This window comes from Leucoraja erinacea, chromosome 1 (genome assembly GCF_028641065.1).
Source record: "Leucoraja erinacea ecotype New England chromosome 1, Leri_hhj_1, whole genome shotgun sequence".
Classification (NCBI taxonomy): Eukaryota; Metazoa; Chordata; class Chondrichthyes; order Rajiformes; family Rajidae; genus Leucoraja; species Leucoraja erinaceus.
In genome coordinates this window covers 83,312,583-83,331,423 of record NC_073377.1, presented here as the reverse complement: position 1 = coordinate 83,331,423, position 18,841 = coordinate 83,312,583, and the positions used below count along the sequence as shown (strand labels likewise).

The 18,841-nt window shown below is 44.8% G+C and overlaps 1 protein-coding gene across 3 annotated transcripts in view; it reads right to left on the bottom strand.

Annotated features, from left to right (window-relative positions):
- The window catches only part of anapc4 (anaphase promoting complex subunit 4), a 116,529-nt gene that overhangs the window by 29,445 nt on the left and 68,243 nt on the right, over positions 1 to 18,841 (bottom strand). For 2 of the 3 annotated variants that reach the window (XM_055638015.1, XM_055638025.1), the window contains exons 19-21: positions 13,393 to 13,449; positions 6,952 to 7,008; positions 6,476 to 6,569 (exon numbers count right to left, since the gene is read on the bottom strand). In XM_055638015.1, coding sequence (XP_055493990.1) covers positions 6,476 to 6,569; positions 6,952 to 7,008; positions 13,393 to 13,449 — 208 coding nt within the window. The remainder of the gene's footprint in view (positions 1 to 6,475; positions 6,570 to 6,951; positions 7,009 to 13,392; positions 13,450 to 18,841) is intronic. The other variant, XM_055638034.1, reaches the window with a different exon arrangement.

Below are 18,841 nucleotides of genomic sequence, written 5' to 3'. Positions count from 1 at the left end.
CCCTCTCCCCTCCCTATCCCCCTCCTCACTCTATCTCCCTGCTCCCCCAATGCTCACCTCCCCCTATCCCACTCCCACATTAAACAACATTTAAATAACATTAAACAACAATCCTCACCCTCTCCTCCTCCCCCACTCCCTCCCTCTCCTTACAACAATGTAACAAATCTCTTATTGCACTGGGGAGTCCTGTCATTTGTTAACATTGTAACGGGCAGTGCAAGTGGAAAAGTGCTTTGCAAAGTGCATTTTGTAAAGTTTAAAATGTGAATAACTTGTAAAACATGTCATCAATCTGAATGAAAATTGATACAGCACATCACAGGACAATGGTAAGGTGACTATTGTGTACCGTTTCAGGATCACACTCACAGACATCTCACAGACATTCAAACAATTCACAGACATACTAACAAATAAGATGAGAGTTTTAGTAATATTACTAGAACAAGGGCAGACCCGTTGGGTCTGCTCCCCCAACGCAGCCGTTCCCTACCCGTAGCCCCCACGGGAGACGTGGTCCTCCAACTCAAGCGGCTCAGGAATGAGCAGTGCGGCTGGTTTTAAATGGCATCTTTGAGGCGAGATGCGGGCGCCAGCAGCCGTTATGGTCGCTGGCCAGCAGGAGGCGACAAAAGTTGGTGGGGGGGGGGGGGGGGAAGGATTTAATGAAAAATGTGGACATAAACATAACGAAATCTAATGAGGAGTGGATAGTTGGAATGAAAAGTGAAATGTCTACCCAAATGGCTGCTTCTATGGGTGAGAAGCCAGTTTATTTTTGAAATAATGGGGGGTGGGGGGGGAGAAGGATTTGATTAAAAACGTGTACTTAAACACGACGAAATGTAATGAGGAGCGGATACTTAGAAAGAAAAGTGAAATCTCTACCGAAATGGAAAAGATCTCGGCGATTGTGCGTCTGGATTCGGCGTGGCAAGGAATCAAAGGAAGAAATGCAGCCGGCAGCCGTACATGTAAATGGATCCATTCCGATTGGACACCTGCGAGCATCGGCCATTCCGATTGGACATCTGCGAGCATTGAGCATTGTGACATCACACGATGGAACGAATCAAAAGGCAGAAAGGCAGCCGGACGGCAGCCGGTCGGATGGCACGAGAGTTTTATATAATAATAGACTAGACCAAGTGCAGACCCGTGGGGTCTGCTCCCCCAATGGTGTGATCCCCCAACCCAATATTCCACCATGCACCCGTCTCCTCCAACGGAACTGAAGCCGTTCCCAAATGTAAGATTCCAGCACTCCCCTGCCTCCCTCAGCAGTGGATTTAAAAAAATTCCAATTGCACCTCCCCTGGCTGCTGCAGCAGTGAAAAGTTCAGAGTGTTCCTGTCTTGCAACTTTGTATTGAAGTGTGTTGGAAGCTGATAGGAAGGAGCAGCCATCAACGAATCAAAAGGCAGGAAAGGCAGCCGGACGGCAGCCGGTCGGATGGCACGAGAGTTTTATATATTAATAGATACTAGACCGAGTGCAGACCCCCGTTGGGTCTGTTCCCTCAACATGCAGTTACGGAAGTGGCGGTGCTGTTGAACGGCTGCGGCTCGCCTGCAGTCCGTCTGTTTTTACTTTTTAGTGTTGTTTTTTTGTCTTGTTTTAGTTACATTTTGGTTAATAGGGGGGGGGGGGGGGGGGGGGGGGGGGGGCGGCATGCGGCGTCACACACACTAACTACCCCCACACACACACTAACTACCCCCCCCCCATGCACACGCTAACTCCCCCCCTTGATATTATATTAATATTATTAATTTGCTCCTTTTACTCCATAACTGCCCTATTTCGTCCGGAAGTGGCGGTGCTGTTGAACGGCTGCGGCTCGCCTGCAGTCCGTCTGTTTTTACTTTTTAGTGTTGGGCTGAGATGCTCCTGTGGCAGTGGTACGACTCGAGGTTGGGACGGGGCTCCCGTGATGGCGGCCCGGCTCGGGGTTGGAATGGCACTCCGGTAGCTGAGGCTGCCCAGCGTGGGGCTGAGACGGTGCTCCGGTAGCTGAGGCGACGGCGACCTGAATCCAGGGCTCAGCCGCGGGCCAGTGGACAACATCGTCGGGAGTTCGCAGGTCACAGGCTGGTGCCTGTTTTCCGGAGCTCCCGCGGCAACAGCGGCGTCCGCTGGACTGGAGGGCGGCAGCTTCGACCACCCCGGGCCGCGGAGCTTGAACCGGCCCGTTCGTGGAGCTTAGTGAGACGCGGGACTGACTTACCATCGCCAGGTGGGGTATCGCCTCAGCGCAGAGGGAGAAAAGGAGGGAAGCGACAGTAACCCTAAGATTTTTGCCTCCATCACAGTGAGGAGGTGCCTGGTGAATTCACTGTGGTGGATGTTAATTTGTGTTTATTGTGTGTTTTGTTGTTTATTATTACATGTATGGCTGCAGGCAACGACATTTCATTCAGACCAAAAGGTCTGAATGACAAATAAAGGATCTAAATCTACTGACACATAGCCCCCAACTCGCAGGCGCGTCACGAGAGGGAGGGGGAGAAAGAGAGGGAAGGGGGGAGAGACGATGTAACTAGTAGCGTGGATAGGGGAGAACCAGTGGATGTGGTGTATCTGGACTTCCAGAAGGCTTTCGACAAGGTCCCACATAAGAGATTAGTATACAAACTTAAAGCACACGGCATTGGGGCTTCAGTATTGATGTGGATAGAGACCTGGCTGGCAAACAGGAAGCAAAGAGTAGGAGTAAACTGGTCCTTTTCACAATGGCAGGCAGTGACTAGTGGGGTACCGCAAGGCTCAGTGCTGGGACCCCAGCTATTTACAATATATATTAATGATCTGGAAGAGGGAATTGAAGGCAATATCTCCAAGTTTGCGGATGACACTAAGCTGGGGGGCAGTGTTAGCTGCGAGGAGGATGCTAGGAGACTGCAAGGTGACTTGGATAGGCTGGGTGAGTGGGCAAATGTTTCGCAGATGCAGTATAATGTGGATAAATGTGAGGTTATCCATTTTGGTGGCAAAAACATGAAAGCAGACTTTTATCTAAATGGTGGCCGATTAGGAAAAGGGGAGATGCAGCGAGACCTGGGTGTCATGGTACACCAGTCATTGAAAGTAGGCATGCAGGTGCAGCAGGCAGTGAAGAAGGCGAATGGTATGTTAGCTTTCATAGCAAAAGGATTTGAGTATACGAGCAGGGAGGTTCTACTGCAGTTGTACAGGGTCTTGGTGAGACCACACCTGGAGTATTGCGTACAGTTTTGGTCTCCAAATCTGAGGAAGGACATTATTGCCATAGAGGGAGTGCAGAGAAGGTTCACCAGACTGATTCCTGGGATGTCAGGACTGTCTTATGAAGAAAGACTGGATAGACTTGGTTTTATACTCGCTAGAATTTAGGAGATTGAGAGGGGATCTTATAGAAACTTACAAAATTCTTAAGGAGTTGGACAGGCTAGATGCAGGAAGATTGTTCCCGATGTTGGGGAAGTCCAGGACAAGGGGTCACAGCTTAAGGATAAGGGGGAAATCCTTTAAAACCGAGATGAGAAGAACTTTTTTCACACAGAGAGTGGTGAATGCCTGGAACTCTCTGCCGCAGAGGGTAGTCGAGGCCAGTTCATTGGCTATATTTAAGAGTGTTAGATGTGGCCCTTGTGGTTAAGGGGATCAGAGGGTATGGAGAGAAGGCAGGTACGGGATACTGAGTAGGATGATTAGCCATGATCATATTGAATGGCGGTGCAGGCTCGAAGGGCCGAATGGCCTACTCCTGCACCTAATTTCTATGTTTCTATGAGAGAGAGGGGGCAGGGTTCTCGCTTAACTTTTTTTCCCTGTTGCCAGCCGGGCAACCTTGGCAGCTTTTTAGGTTGCCAAATGACAGTTTAGGTGGTTAATTAAGATGACTTGCATGTAGCGTGCGATAATGTGCTCGGACGAAGTGCGTAGTTACCAGTTGGAATTATGCTCAATGAAGCATTCACATAATATTTCTGCTTCAAATAAAGTCACAAACTAAACATATTCACCAATCAAGACATGATATATACCACAATGACATGCAGCAAATTTATAATACAGTATCTCAACTCTTTTTACACATTGCAATTAATGCAATTTTTATTATTTCTTTCCACTTCCAAACAAAATGTGGTTGGATTATTCAGCGTATGATCAACTTGTGTCAATAAATCCTGGACCATGATAACATATATGCTTAACCATGCACACTACAGATTGATGCAAGCATGTTTTCTGTGAAGGACTGAAAATTATTATGACATTGCCATAGCATGAGTCGTTATTGCTATTGGTACAGGAACACTCTCGCTTCCCACATAATTTATCCACAACAAAATTTACAGGTTGCAAGGAATTTTCTAAAGGCATTTTATGATAATAGCTGTTAAAACTGACTACCCATCTGACAGGTTAAACATTACACTAACTAACAAGAGATGGCCAAAGGACATAAATGCAGCAAATGTTCTTTTGGTAATATATTTAAAGGTGTTAAGACGCCACATTACCAGACATTCAGATTAGATGTAAGTGTTGTGAACAGCAATGAAGATACCCAGTTTGTAAGCAACAAATTAAAAATAAATTGTTGATAACCGCTTTTTCCATCATGAAGTTCTGTCTCTTAAAATTCTGTGGGGATTGGGCTGTGGGAAGTGGGCTGTGGGGAGTGGGTTGTGGGTAGTGGCTGGAGGTAAAATTTGCAATGTCTTGGCTGCCATTACCGTTGGCAACAATGACTCTGCAACTTATGTAAATGATCCCATTGTGATTGTGACATCACTGGAAGCTGCCAGAAAACTCAAAGCAGAGTGAAAGTTATTCTTCTCAACCTGGGCTATTTAAACTTTATATATCAATAACGTGAAATATAACATTAAATCTGAAGGAAACCTGATTATCGCGATGACCGGAAAAATGTGAGTAAGATTCTGTAAAAATGTCAGCGCTACCGCGTAGCGTTTTGGCGAAGATAAACACACACGTATACACGCACATACAAGATGAGACTTTTACAAGTACCGTATTTCCCGGCGAAGTAGACGCATTCCCATTTTGAGTTGCTAAGTTTTGAAAAAAGGCTGGCAGGACAGGATCAAGGGTTTGGTTCCATATAACCATTACAGCACGGAAACAGGCCATCTCGGCCCTTCAAGTCCGTGCCGAACACTTATTTTCCCCTAGTCCCATCTACGTGCACTCAGACCATAACCCTCCATTCCTTTCCCGTCCATATACCTATCCAATTTATTATTAAATGATAAAATCGAACCTGCCTCCACCATTTCCACTGGCAGCTCATTCCACACAGCTACCACTCTCTGAGTAAAGAAGTTCCCCCTCATTTTTAAGGAGGCAATGAGGACTTGGGAGCCTCCATCTTCGCCTGTCCCACAATGCGCTGTACGGTTCAGGTCTGAGGAACGGGGACTTACTGGCTGAGGGTGATCAGATAACGGAGAGAGAGAGAGAGCCCGGGACGGAGCAGCCAGCCTTCCGCCCAGTAGCTAGCCACAAACCACCACCTCTACCATTTGCATCTGTGCCGAAGGACACCGTGGCTGGCTTGCGGGCCAGCCGGCAGAAGGCGCTGAGGTGGCCGCCGGTTCCGCTGTCCGGTCCCGGCGGCCACTCACAGCCACCAGAGCAACTGAGTAAGTGAATGAGTTGCTGGCATGATCCCCAACTCCCTCCTTCTCAACGCTTCTGCCCACCCCGCAACTTTACCCAATAGCAGCCCAGCCAAGTTTGCTACTTTGTGCAGCCCTGTCGTGCTGAGCTGGGCCAGACTCCCCACACGCTATCCCTCAACCTTAACCCTAACCCTAATTTCTAGCAATTAACCCTAACCCTAGCCAGCAAAGAGGGCTAGACTTAGCTATCCCTCCGTACAATAACATCGTTCTTGATATTGCATGTACTGAAGGATAGCCAAGTCTGTCTATCTTAGCTAACCTAACCTTCGGCCTCCAAAACGCAGGTACATTTTCAGGCCTTATTCTAGGGTAAAAAGTAGCGTCTTCGTCGCCGGGAAATACGGTATACAGATAGATGCTGAACATAAGAAAAAGTAAATTTTAGTGGAACAATTGAATTTTAGCAGGAACAAATTAGCAACATTTTGGAAATATTTTGCATTCATCAAGGTGAAGGGCACTAATGTTGACAGCAGAGCATATTCCATTTCAGCCAACCAATAACAAAATCAATCAATCTTGTGCCAGGCAGAGCACAGGATGATATGCAGCAAAACTTTGTTCATTTTATATCATGACAATGCATCTCACTCTTATCACTGGCAGTATTGTTTAGAATTGGGACAAGGCCATTTTGTGACCTATTTCAGGTTACTCAGATAACCAATAAAGAAAAGTATGAACTGCATCATTGTCTGGTACAGATTTTATCAAACCCCTAAAGGCACAGCACATATTCTACCACTAACTGATGCAGAACTGCTAAACATAAGTTGTACCTTTCAGATGAACACTGTTCTGCAAGAAGGAATACCATGGATTTCCTTCAGTCTCTGGAGGAGTTACTAAGTCATCATCCTCATCTTTTAAATACTGCAAAACAAATTTAATTTATGCATCTCTGAACAATTTCAATTTAATTCTGAAATACTCCTCTAGAGAAGAGTGATATGTAAACATGCAAATCATATTTGTTCTTTAAATATTAACCAAAAATCTATTCTACAGCATGGATTTCAATTCAAATAATACTTGACATTGAACTTCTTCAAGTCAACTACAATAAATGTAGAAAATACCAGTCTTTTATTTCAGACATAAATCAATATTTAAGAAAACTTCCACTTGATATGTTATCAAGATATGTTATCGTTGAAAATATAAAGCAAGATTCTCGATACCCAACTAATGTCCCTTTAAAATTCCTCAATGCTTCAAAACATTAAGCCAGAAATAAAATACAAAGATGGCATACCTGACCAACTCTCTCCACATTAAAATATTGACCCTTTTGATCATAAAGTTCTGGTGCCTTCAAGAATTGAGAAAGAAACCATAATTGAAAATTAAATGACAACGTTATTTCCTACTTTTATACAAAATTAAATTTCAGATGCATACAATTATATACATCTATTCACTAATATTTATTAGCAAACTTCACCTAGATAATCAGAACTGCACTTGTTGAAGATAGGTAAAAACAGTTAATTTCTTCATGCCCTTAACTTTCAATCTCTTACTCAGAATTACAATTTGCTATTATTTATAGAAGGAAAATAATCTGTTGACCTTTCGAAAGATTAAGGGTGTTGGTTGTTTCGTTAATTTGATGTCTTCACTTCCGTGTATATAAAGCCTCATTCTGTTTGTACTTTAATATTTTTGGCTACAGGACACAGTGGTAAGTGGAAAGTGCTCGGGGAGGGGGTGGTAGGGAGGGAAGAGAAGAATTGACAAGGAAGTTGCGGAGGGAGCGGTCTTTGCGGAAGGCAGACATGGGGGGAGATGGGAAGATGTGGCGAGTGGTGGGGTCACATTGGAGGTGGCGGAAATGGCGGATTATTTGTTGTATTTGCCGGCTGGTGGGGTGAAAGGTGAGGACTAGGGGACTCTGCCCTTGTTGCGAGTGCGGGGATGGGGAGAGAGAGCAGTGTTGCGGGGTATGGAAGAGACCCTGGTGCGAGCCTCATCTATGGTGGAGGAGGGGAATCCCCGTTCCCTGAAGAGCGAGGACATTTCCGATGCCCTGGTGAGGAACGTCTCATCCTGGGAACAGATGCGGCGTAGGCAGAGGAATTGGGAGTAGGGGGTGGAGTCTTTACAGGGGGCAGGGTGGGAAGACATGTAGTCCAGATAGCCATGTGAGTCAGTGGGTTTGTAGTGTATGTCGGTCAGAAGTCTGTCCCTTGCGATGGAGATGGTGAGGTCAAGGAATGGTAGGAATGGTCCAGGTGTATTGGAGTGCCGGATGGAAGTTGGTGGTGAAGTGGATGAAGTCAGTCAGTTGTGTGTGGGTGCAGGAAGTGGCCCCAAAGCAGTCGTCAATGTAACGGAGGTAGAGGTCGGGGATGGGGCCCTGGTACGTATTGAACAAGGATTGTTCAACGTACCTGACAAAGAGGCAGGCGTAGCTGGGGCCCATGCGTGTGCCCATAGCTACGCCTTGTGTTTGGAGGAAATGGGAGGAGTTAAACGTAAAGTTGTAGAGGGTGAGGACCAACTCCGCTAGGCGGAGGAGAGTGTCAGTGGCTATTAGTAGAGCTGCTGCCTCCCAGATCCAACAATCGCACTTCAATCCTAACCTCCAGTTTCCTCCCACATTCCAAAGACATGGAGGTTAGTTTGTTAATTGGCCCTTTGTTAAATGTACAAGTGAGTGTTAAAATCTGGGTGGGGGGAGGGTTGGTAGAAATGTGGGGAGAACAGAATGGGATCAGTGCAGGATTAGTTAAAATAGATGCTTGATGGTTTGCAGGCTCGGTATGTCGAAAGGTGTGTTTCTTGCAGCATGACTATTTTATCCACGAAATACACAAATTAAATAGAGCACATCTAGACAACACGGCTCTACAAGCAATACTAAATTCAGTTGAATCTTGAAAAACATTCAATAAGTTCTCCATAATTCTCTACTGTTCAATATTCACAAATAGTATCCCCCTAGAAAGGACAAAAATGGGCTGTGGAATTGAATCAAGGTAATAATACTTAAAATAAATCACTCCATCCACCTAAAAGGAATATGATAATCAAAAGTTTTATTTCTTGTCTGAAGGTAGAGTTTTTATATAACGAAAATTAAGATGACCATTTCTTGAAATGGGCATGAAGTATTAAATCACCACCCATCAATATCTTGTCGGACAACTGACTGGGATCCAGGGTAATGCAAACAGGCATTTCTTTCAATCAAACATCAGGAAATAAAAATATAAAACGTCGAAAGGCTCATCAAGACAGCTGGCATATACTTTGCTTATGTCAATATTGGAGTGACTCAAGCCTTAGGGTTTGGACTCGGCTCAACTACCTCTTCCTCGTAACTATCAGGTTAAACCAGACTATTCTCAACCTAGGCATCACACATTGAAACGATAAAATAGATAAACTTCAGTTGTACAGCAGGAACATGATCACATACGTTTACGTGAACATAGTTCAGATCATATATTGATGTAAACTCCAAGACTGACTCCTTCCCCATCCATAAACATAGTCTGACACTAGCCCAGTGTTAGTCCAACAGATAGTAAAACCCCTAGAAAGGACAAAATTTCCCTTGTCAATTCTTCCCTTCCCTCCCGCACCACCCCCTCCCCGGGCACTTTCCGTTGCAACCGCAAGAAATGCAACACCTGTCCCTTCACGGCATTGGGGGTTCAGTATTGATGTAGATAGAGAACTGGCTGGCAAACAGGAAGCAAAGAGTAGGAGTAAACTGGTCCTTTTCACAATGGCAGGCAGTGACTAGTGGGGTACCGCAAGGCTCAGTGCTGGGACCCCAGCTATTTACAATATATATTAATGATCTGGATGAGGGAATTGAAGGCAATATCTCCAAGTTTGCGGATGACACTAAGCTGGGGGGCAGTGTTAGCTGTGAGGAAGATGCTAGGAGACTGCAAGGTGACTTGGATAGGCTGGGTGAGTGGGCAAATGTTTGGCAGATGCAGTATAATGTGGATAAATGTGAGATTATCCATTTTGGTGGCAAAAACGGGAAAGCAGACTATTATCTAAATGGTGGCCGATTGGGAAAGGGGGAGATGCAGCGAGACCTGGGTGTCATGGTACACCAGTCGTTGAAGGTAGGCATGCAGGTGCAGCAGGCAGTAAAGAAAGCGAATGGTATGTTAGCTTTCATTGCAAAAGGATTTGAGTATAGGAGCAGGGAGCTTCTACTGCAGTTGTACAGGGTCTTGGTGAGACCACACCTGGAGTATTGCGTACAGTTTTGGTCTCCAAATCTGAGGAAGGACATTATTGCCATAGAGGGAGTGCAGAGACGGTTCACCAGACTGATTCCTGGGATGTCAGGACTGTCTTATGAACAAAGACTGGATAGACTTGGTTTATACTCTCTAGAATTTAGGAAATTGAGAGGGGATCTTATAGAAACTTACAAAATTCTTAAGGGGTTGGACAGGCTAGATGCAGGAAGATTGTTCCCGATGTTAGGGAAGTCCAGGACAAGGGGTCACAGCTTAAGGATAAGGGGGAAATCCTTTAAAACCGAGATGAGAAAAACTTTTTTCATACAGAGAGTGGTGAATCTCTGGAACTCTCTGCCACAGAGGGTAGTTGAGGCCAGTTCATTGGCTATATTTAAGAGGGAGTTAGATGTGGCCCTTGTGGCTAAGGGGATTAGGGGGTATGGAGAGAAGGCAGGTACGGGATACTGAGTTGGATGATCAGCCATGATCATATTGAATGGCGGTGCAGGCTCGAAGGGCCGAATGGCCTACTCCTGCACCTAATTTCTATGTTTCTATGTTTCACCTCCCCCCTCGACTCCATTCAAGGACCCAAGCAATCGTTCCAGGTGCGACAAAGGTTCAGCTGCAACTCCTCCAACCTCATCTACTGCATCCGCTGCTCTAGATGTCAGCTGATTTACATCGGGGAGACTAAGCGTAGGTTGGGCGATCGTTTCGCCGAACACCTCCGCTCAGTCCGCAATAACCAACCTGACCTCCCGGTGGCTCAGCACTTCAAATCCCCCTCCCATTCCCAATCCGACCTCTCTGTCCTGGGTCTCCTCCATTGCCAGAGTGAGCAACAGCGGAAATTGGAGGAACAGCACCTCATATTCCGCCTGGGGACCTTGCGTCCGGATGGCATTAACATTGAATTCTCCCAATTTTGCTAGCCCTTGCTGTCTCCTCCCCTTCCTTAACCCTCTAGTTGTCTCCTCCCACCCTCCCATCCGCCCGCCCTCGGGCTCCTCCTCCTCGCCTTTTCCTTCCTTCTCCCCCCCCCCCCCCCCCACCCCCCATCAGTCTGAAGAAGGGTTTCGGCCCAAAACGTCACCTATTTCCTTCGCTCCATAGATGCTGCTGCACCCGCTGAGTTTCTCCAGCAATTTTGTGTACCTTCGATCTTCCAGAATCTGCAGTTCCTTCTTGAACAGATAGTAAAACCCTACTTGTTTTTGTTACTTTCACCATTCATTATTCAAAAAAAATTCTTCCTACTATTCACCTTCCATAGATTTATACTCAAGCAAAACTTTACTCTAATCCTAATTCTCAGTCCCATTCACACATCTTCTCTGTGCTCAGCACCCAGCCCAATACTGCTTCAATTTCAAAATTCTGATCTTCATTTTCAAATCTTTCTCTAGCTTTGTCCCTCCAATTTCTCTGTAACATTTTTCAAAGATTCTGGTGCTTTTCTACTTCTAACCTCGTATACATTCCCTATTATTAATCACATCAACATTGCAGCTGTGTTTTAAATAATAATACTAAACTTTATTTTGGACTCAAGGTCCAGACAAGGGACAACATTACATAAAAAATGCATTGCATATTAAAAACATCATAAAGTATATATAAAATCTTAGTATATCACTTATAAAAGCATCATGAATTATATGTTAAAAAAACCCACAATACATGAATTAAAATCCAGAATAAAAAGAATGATCAATGTCCTACAATGAGACGATACCAGTGTCTCCACAACTGGGATTCCTAGCGTGTAGTGCTAAACCTTGTTTGACAAGGCCATAATAATTACATTTTAGTCATTTATCCTGCAGATGAATTTATACATATGATTTCTTAGGATAGCTTCTAAAGTACTGACTCCTACAGCCACAAACACGTTACTAGCATTGCACCATCTAGGTTTCCTTAGCAGTGTTCTCATGGCATCATTATATGACACCTTTAGTCTCTGCAAACTTGTCTTTCCATAGTTCGACCACAGGTGCGCAGTATAGAGTGGTGTGAAATATGCTCTAAACAGCGACATTTTCACCACATCTGCACACACACCAACCTTGTGCAAGAGAATATTCGCCTGTACATACAGCATGCGTCGTTGGCTATAAATATCCTCATCATCTCTCATTTGTTCTGTAATAGAATGCCCTAGATATTTTACCTTATTACAGACACTAAGATTATTGTCAGACAATTTAAAATCAGTAGATGTTAGACATGTTAGACAAATGTTGGACAGATCATCAAATGTTAGACGTTTATCCTCTTTGGTTCTACAGATCATAACAGCACTCTTACAAGCATTATATTTAATATTATGTTCCACACCACACACATAACATATAGTAAGGAGCTGCTGTAGACCAGCGCTAGATGGACTAAAGACCACATGCTGCATACATAATATGGTTCACTACAATATTACCAATTATACATGCTTTCAATTGTTTGGACAGATCATCATTATAAAGATTAAAAAGGACTGGGGACAAAATCCCCCCTTGTCAAACACCATTGCTAATTCCAAATGGGGCTGAGACCTTATTGCCTCATTTTATTTGCATAGTCTGGTGGGCATGCCAGTAAGCCAGAATTCTCACAATGTATTTAGGCACCCCTCTTTGACATCTTAACAAACAGCTTTCTGTGATTAACACAATCAATAAAGCACATAAGGATTGAAGAGTTTTTGCCTCTATATTTGTTTAAAATCTCCTTTAGGGCATATATGCATGTCAGTGCCATGTTTACCTTTAAAACCAAACTGGTTATCTGTGGAGTTAACAAACTCATTTACTCTATCCAGCAGAATTCTTTCTAAAACTTTTGACAATATGCTGGCTAAATCTTATAGGCCTGTAATTATTTAGGCTGCCTACTTTACCAGCTTTGTCCTTAATGACCGGCACTAACAGAACAGACAACATTGAGTCTGGTAACAAGCCATGAATCATAAAGCCAGTAAAACAAATAGCAAGGAGAGGAGCTATCCTCATACTCGCATACTTAAGATGTTCAGCAGAAATATGATCCAAGTCACTTGCTTTGTTGTTGGACAGCTTGTTCATGGCATGATACACCTCATGTGACATAATCACTATTGAGTCATTACTCCCAATACTGTCCACCCTAAACAAGTCACCTTGGACACAGTTGAATAAAGTACTATAACGTTGTCGCCATAACTCTGCGATATTAGCTGTTTTCACATGCTTTCCCCCAAAAATCCTAGAGGTATTTCCTAAAATCTCTTTGTATCTTTATTCTCTTTAACATTCTTCTTAAAACCAGTTCTGTTTTACAAGGTTTTGTTTATTTGTCCAATGAATATTTGGACTGGTAGCTTTTTTTAAATTATGCTCATGAAATGTTAAAGGCACAACATTAAACAACGTTCTTGCTACTATTGGACATTAATTGTTAGGTATATATGAAAACTGAAAGTAGTAATACTGAAAACATACCTCTTTGAAGTGTTCAGACAGGAAATCAGCAACAAAAGATACATCTCTGTGTGTCATCTGTATATTGAAATAGTTATCAGCAGTTTGATAATGCATTATGTTTTCTTTCGATTTGCATTTTTGACCGTGTCCGATTGTGTGGTTTCAACGATTTGCAATTTAAAAGAATAATGTAATACAGCGCCCTCCATAATTTTTGGGACAAAGACCCATCATTTATTTATTTGCCTCTATACTCCACAATTAGAGATTTGTAATAGAAAAAAAATCATATGTGGTTAAAGTGCACATTATCAGATTTTAATAAAAGCCATTTTTATACATTTTGGTTTCACCATGTAGAAATCACAGCAGTGTTTATACAAAGCCCCCCCCCCATTTCAGGGCACTATAATGTTTGGGACACAGCAATGTCATGTAAATGAAAGTGGTCATGTTTAGTATTTTGTTGCATATCCTTTGCATGCAATAACTGCGATTCTTGGACATCACCAGTTGCTGGGTGTCATCTCTAGTGATGCTCTGCCAGGCCATTACAGCCATCATTAGCTTATGCTTGTTTTGGTGGCTAGTCCCCTTCAGTTTTCTCTTCAGCAAATAAAAGGCATGCTCAATTGGGTTCAGATCAGGTAATTGACTCAAGAATTTACTTTTTTTTTTGCTTTCGAAAACTCCTTTGTTGCTTCAGCAGTATATTTGGGATCATTGACTTGCTGTAGATGAACTGCCGGCCAATGAGTTTTGAGGCATTTGTTTAAACTTGAACAGATAGGATGTGTCTATACACTTCAGAATTCATTATGCTACTACCATCAGCAGTTGTATCATCAATGAAGATAAGTGAGCCAGTACCTTCAGCTGCCATACATGCTCTGGCATAACACCCCCACCAAAACATACCACAGATGAGGTGGAATGCTTTGGATCTTGGGCAGTTCCTGCTCTCCTCCATACTTTGCTCTTGCCATTACTCTGATATAAGTTAATCTTCATCTCATCTGTCCACAAGACCTTTTTCCAAAACTGTGGTTGCTCTTTTAAGTACATCCTGGCAAACTGTAAACTGGCCATCCTATTTTGGCGGCTAACCAGTGGTTTGCATCTTGCAGTGTAGCCTCTGTATTTCTGTTGATGAAGTCTTCTGCGCACAGTGGTCATTGACAAATCCACACCTGACTCCTGAAGACTGTTTCTGATCTGTCGGACATGTGTTTGGGGATTTTTCTTTATTATAGAGAGAATTTTTCTGTCATCAGCTGTGGAGGTCTTCCTTGGCCTGCCAGTCCCTTTGCAATTAGTAAGCTCACCGATGATCTCTTTCTTCTTAATGATGTTGCAAACAGTTGATTTTGGTAAGCCTAAGGTTTGGCTGATGTCTCTAACAGTTTTATTCATGTTTCTTAGTCTCATAATGGCTTCTTTGACTTTCGTTGGCACAACTTTGGTCCTAATGTTGATAAACAGTAATAAACATTTCCAAAGGTGATGGAAAGACTGTAGAAAATGGTGCCTTGAAATGAGGGGGACTATGTATAAACCCAGCTGTAATTTCTACATGGTGAAACCAAAATGTATAAAAATACCCTTTAATAAAATCTGACATTGTGCACTTTAACCACATATAATTTTTTCTATTACAAATTTCAAATTGTGGAGTGCACAGGCAAATAAATAAATGAAGGGGTTTTGTCCCAAACATTATGACAATCAGTTGGATTCACGCAACTGTACTTATAAGCCTGCATTGTAGATGCATTCAGAATGTGTCACCTAGTCCCTTGCATCCGCCCTGTCATTCAATTGGATCAAGGCTGATTTTACACTCTAAGCTGACTTTCCTACCATTATTCTCTGTTCCTTGAAACACTTCGCTAATGGCAATTTGGAAGTAGGAAGAAGGTTGAATTTCACTTCTACTTAATATAGAACATAGAACAGTACAGCACAATAGGCCCTTTGGCCTACAATGTCCGTGCCAAACATGATTTCAAGATAAACTAATCTCATCCAACCCATTTCTCTCCATTTCCTGCATATTCATGTCCCTTTCATTTTTTTATCTTGAAAGGGACTTTTGAAAGCCAAGACTGTAAAGTAAAAAAGTAAAATAAAGTATCCTTTATTGTCATTCAGACTTTTCAGTCTGAACGAAATTTCGTGCCTTGCAGTCATAACATAGAATAAAATAATAAAACACACAATAAACACAGATTTAACATCCACCACAGTGAGTCCACCAGACCCTCCTCACTGTGATGGAAGGCAAAAGTCTTAAAGTCCTTGTCTCTTCCCTCCTTGTTCTCCCTTTGCCTTGAGGCGATTCTGGCTTCCAATGTTGTGATCCTGCCGGGTGATGGTAAGTCGCGCAGCTGAACCCGAGCTCCGCATCCAGTGGACGAAGCTGTTGTTGCGGGAGCTCCGGAGAACAGGTCACCAACCTGGGACCTGCGAGCTCCCGACATTGTCGTCCACTGGGCCCATGGCCAAGTCCTCTGGGCCGGCGGCCGAGCCTCCGAATTTGGGTCGCCGCCGCCGCCGCAACGCTACCACAGCCCCGAAGTCGGCCAGCTTCGCGTTGGTAAGTTCTAGCTCTGCCTCCGGAGCCTCGAGGTCAGTCCCAGTTGGAGGCCGCCAGCTCCGCGATAGGCCTCAGCACAGACGGAGACTGAGACAGGGGAAACGGCAAGAAAAGGTCGCATCCCCCCGAAGGAAGAGGCTAAAAACAAGTTTCTCCCACCCTCCCACACATACACAACTAAAATAAACTGAAATAAACTGAAACAACAGGACAAAAGAAAACAAAAAAAAAGAAAAGACAAGCAGACTGCAGACGAGCCCAGCTGCAGGGCAGTGCCGCCACTTCCGGAATGTATCTGATTTAATAAAAATTAGCTTTTACAATCAAAACCTGCCCAAAATCTGGCACTACAGACAGAATTGAGTCATAACCAATGAAGAAACGTACTGTCCACATGCTCTAACAACTGGATTGTTTTTTTAGTGGTTGGGGATGAAGGGGATGTTTTAAATGGTGCTGTCCTTAAAATATAAAGCCAATACTGTTCTGAGGACTAAATCATTGCCAATCTCTGGCGTAAATTTATTAAAGGCGACAATAAGTCAGACAAAGGTGCTCGTTGTAGCCAAAACCAGTTTTAAATTAAAGGAACAGTTTGGGAAATTCGATCCTTTGCTTTTCAATGCCCTCATGTGTCCAAATTTCTAACCAATATCTATCTATCTATTTATTATTATATAAAACTGTGTGCCTGACACCGTCCGTCTGGCGTCCGTTCGCTCGGCGTCCGTTCGCCATCCGTCCGGCTGCCTGCCTTTCTTCCTTTTGATTTGTTCCATCGTGTGATGTCACAATGCCCAATGTTCACATATGTCCAATCGGAATGGATTCATTTACATATGCCTTTGCAGGAGCACCAGCACCTGGTGAACGTTCCATCGTGTGATGTCACAATGCCCAATGCTCAAAGACATTGTTGCCATAGAGGGAGTACAGAGAAGGTTCACCAGACTGATTCCTGGGATGTCAGGACTTTAATGTGAAGAAAGACTGGATAGACTCGGCTTGTACTTGCTAGATTTTAGAAGATTGAGGGGGGATCTTATAGAAACTTACAAAATTCTTAAGGGGTTGGACAGGCTAGATGCAGGAAGATTGTTCCCGATGTTGGGGAAGTCCAGAACAAGGGGTCACAGTTTAAGGATAAGGGGGAAATCCTTTAGGACCGAGATAAGAAAAAACATTTTTCACACAGAGTGGTGAATCTCTGGAATTCACTGCCACAGAAGGTAGTTGAGGCCTGTTCATTAAGAGGGAGTTAGATGTGGCCCTTGTGGCTAAAGGGATCAGGGGGTATGGAGAGAAGACAGGTACAGGATACTGAGTTGGATGATCAGCCATGATCATATTGAATGGTGGTGCAGGCTCGAAGGGCCGAATGGCCTACTCCTGCACTTAATTTCTATGTTTCTCTCTCCTCATCCCTCTCCCTCCCATCCCTCTCTCCCCCACCCCCTTCCCTCTCTAACCCACCCCCTTCCCTCTCTCCCCGCCCCCTTCCCCCTACCCCTCTTCCACCACTCCCCCTACCCCTCCCTCCTCACTCTTCCACTTCTCTCCTCCCTTCCCCCTCCCCACTTTTTTCCCTCTCTCCCCCCACCCCTCTTTGAACCTCAATGAGCATTATGAGTATTTTTCAAATACAGGTGCACAACCTTTTATCCGAAAGCCTTGGGACCAGACACTTTTCGTAATTCAGAATTTTTCGGCTTTCGGAATGGAAGATTTTTAGCGTAGATTTTAACGGCTGGCTCAGTGGTAGAGTGCTCGGCTCGTATCCGCAAGGTCGCGAGTTTGCGCCTCGATCCCGGCAGTTACTCGATCGCGAGTTTGAGTCTTCAATGTAGTTTTTTCTTGCAGAATAGGAGAGAATAGGGAGGGTTAGGCTGGGATCATTCTCTGCGAGATGATCTTAGTGCGGGAGACAAGTGTAGGAGAGGTGTACTGACTGTGTGGGCAGAACTTTGGAAGTGATTGCCCACCATTCTCAAAAGCCGCTGTGTCTCCCTGTCCCTCCAACTCCAGAGGAATCCGCTCCCCGATGGGCCGCTACGGCGAAAAGTGGCAGTTCGCCCACAGCCCGAGCTGCGCCCCCTCATCCGCAACCTGGGTTCCTCTGGAGTTGGAGCGGAGCTGGGCTAGAGTTGCTGCTGGCTGTGAGTCTCTGGCATCTCCGTGCTTGCAGTCGGTGTCCCGTTGGTCCTGACGTCTCCGGTCACCCCCCTGGAATGGAGCTGAGACTGGGAACTGTACCGCCCTTGCCCCCTCCCTCTGCAACTGCAAACAACCCCACAGTTCCCAGTCTCAGCTCCTGTACAGGGGGGTGGCCGGAGAGGCCACAGCCCGAGCCATCAGCTTCTGTCCCTACGGGGACAGCGGAGAGCGTGTTCCTCTGGAATTGGAACGGGGCTGGGCTGCTGCTGGCTGTGGGTCTCTGGGTTCTCCGTGCTTGCAGTGGGCCTGGGGGTCGGTGTCCCGTTGGTCCTGACGTCTCCGGTGACTGGCACTGGCTCCAACGTGAAGACAGTGCAAAGCCCCCGCGCCGGTGCAATGCGCGGGGAGCTGGAGAGGGGAGGGAAGGGGTCACACACATGGCCGGGAAGCAGAGGGGTGTAGGTGGGGTGAAACTGAAGGGAGCGACAATTTGCTGCTGCCTGCCCGCTGAGTTAAAAAGTTCCCATGCAAGACTCACGATACACTGTGTATCGTGAGTCTACCGTGGGAACTTTTTAACTCAGCGGGCAGGCAGCCGCAGATTGTCAATTATTAACCCTCCCGCGCAATATACCCTCACCTTCTCTTTTATGAATGGGGATTTAGTTCCCCTTTCTTCGAGGACCGACCGGAGGTTCTGCTGTCACCTCTGCGGGC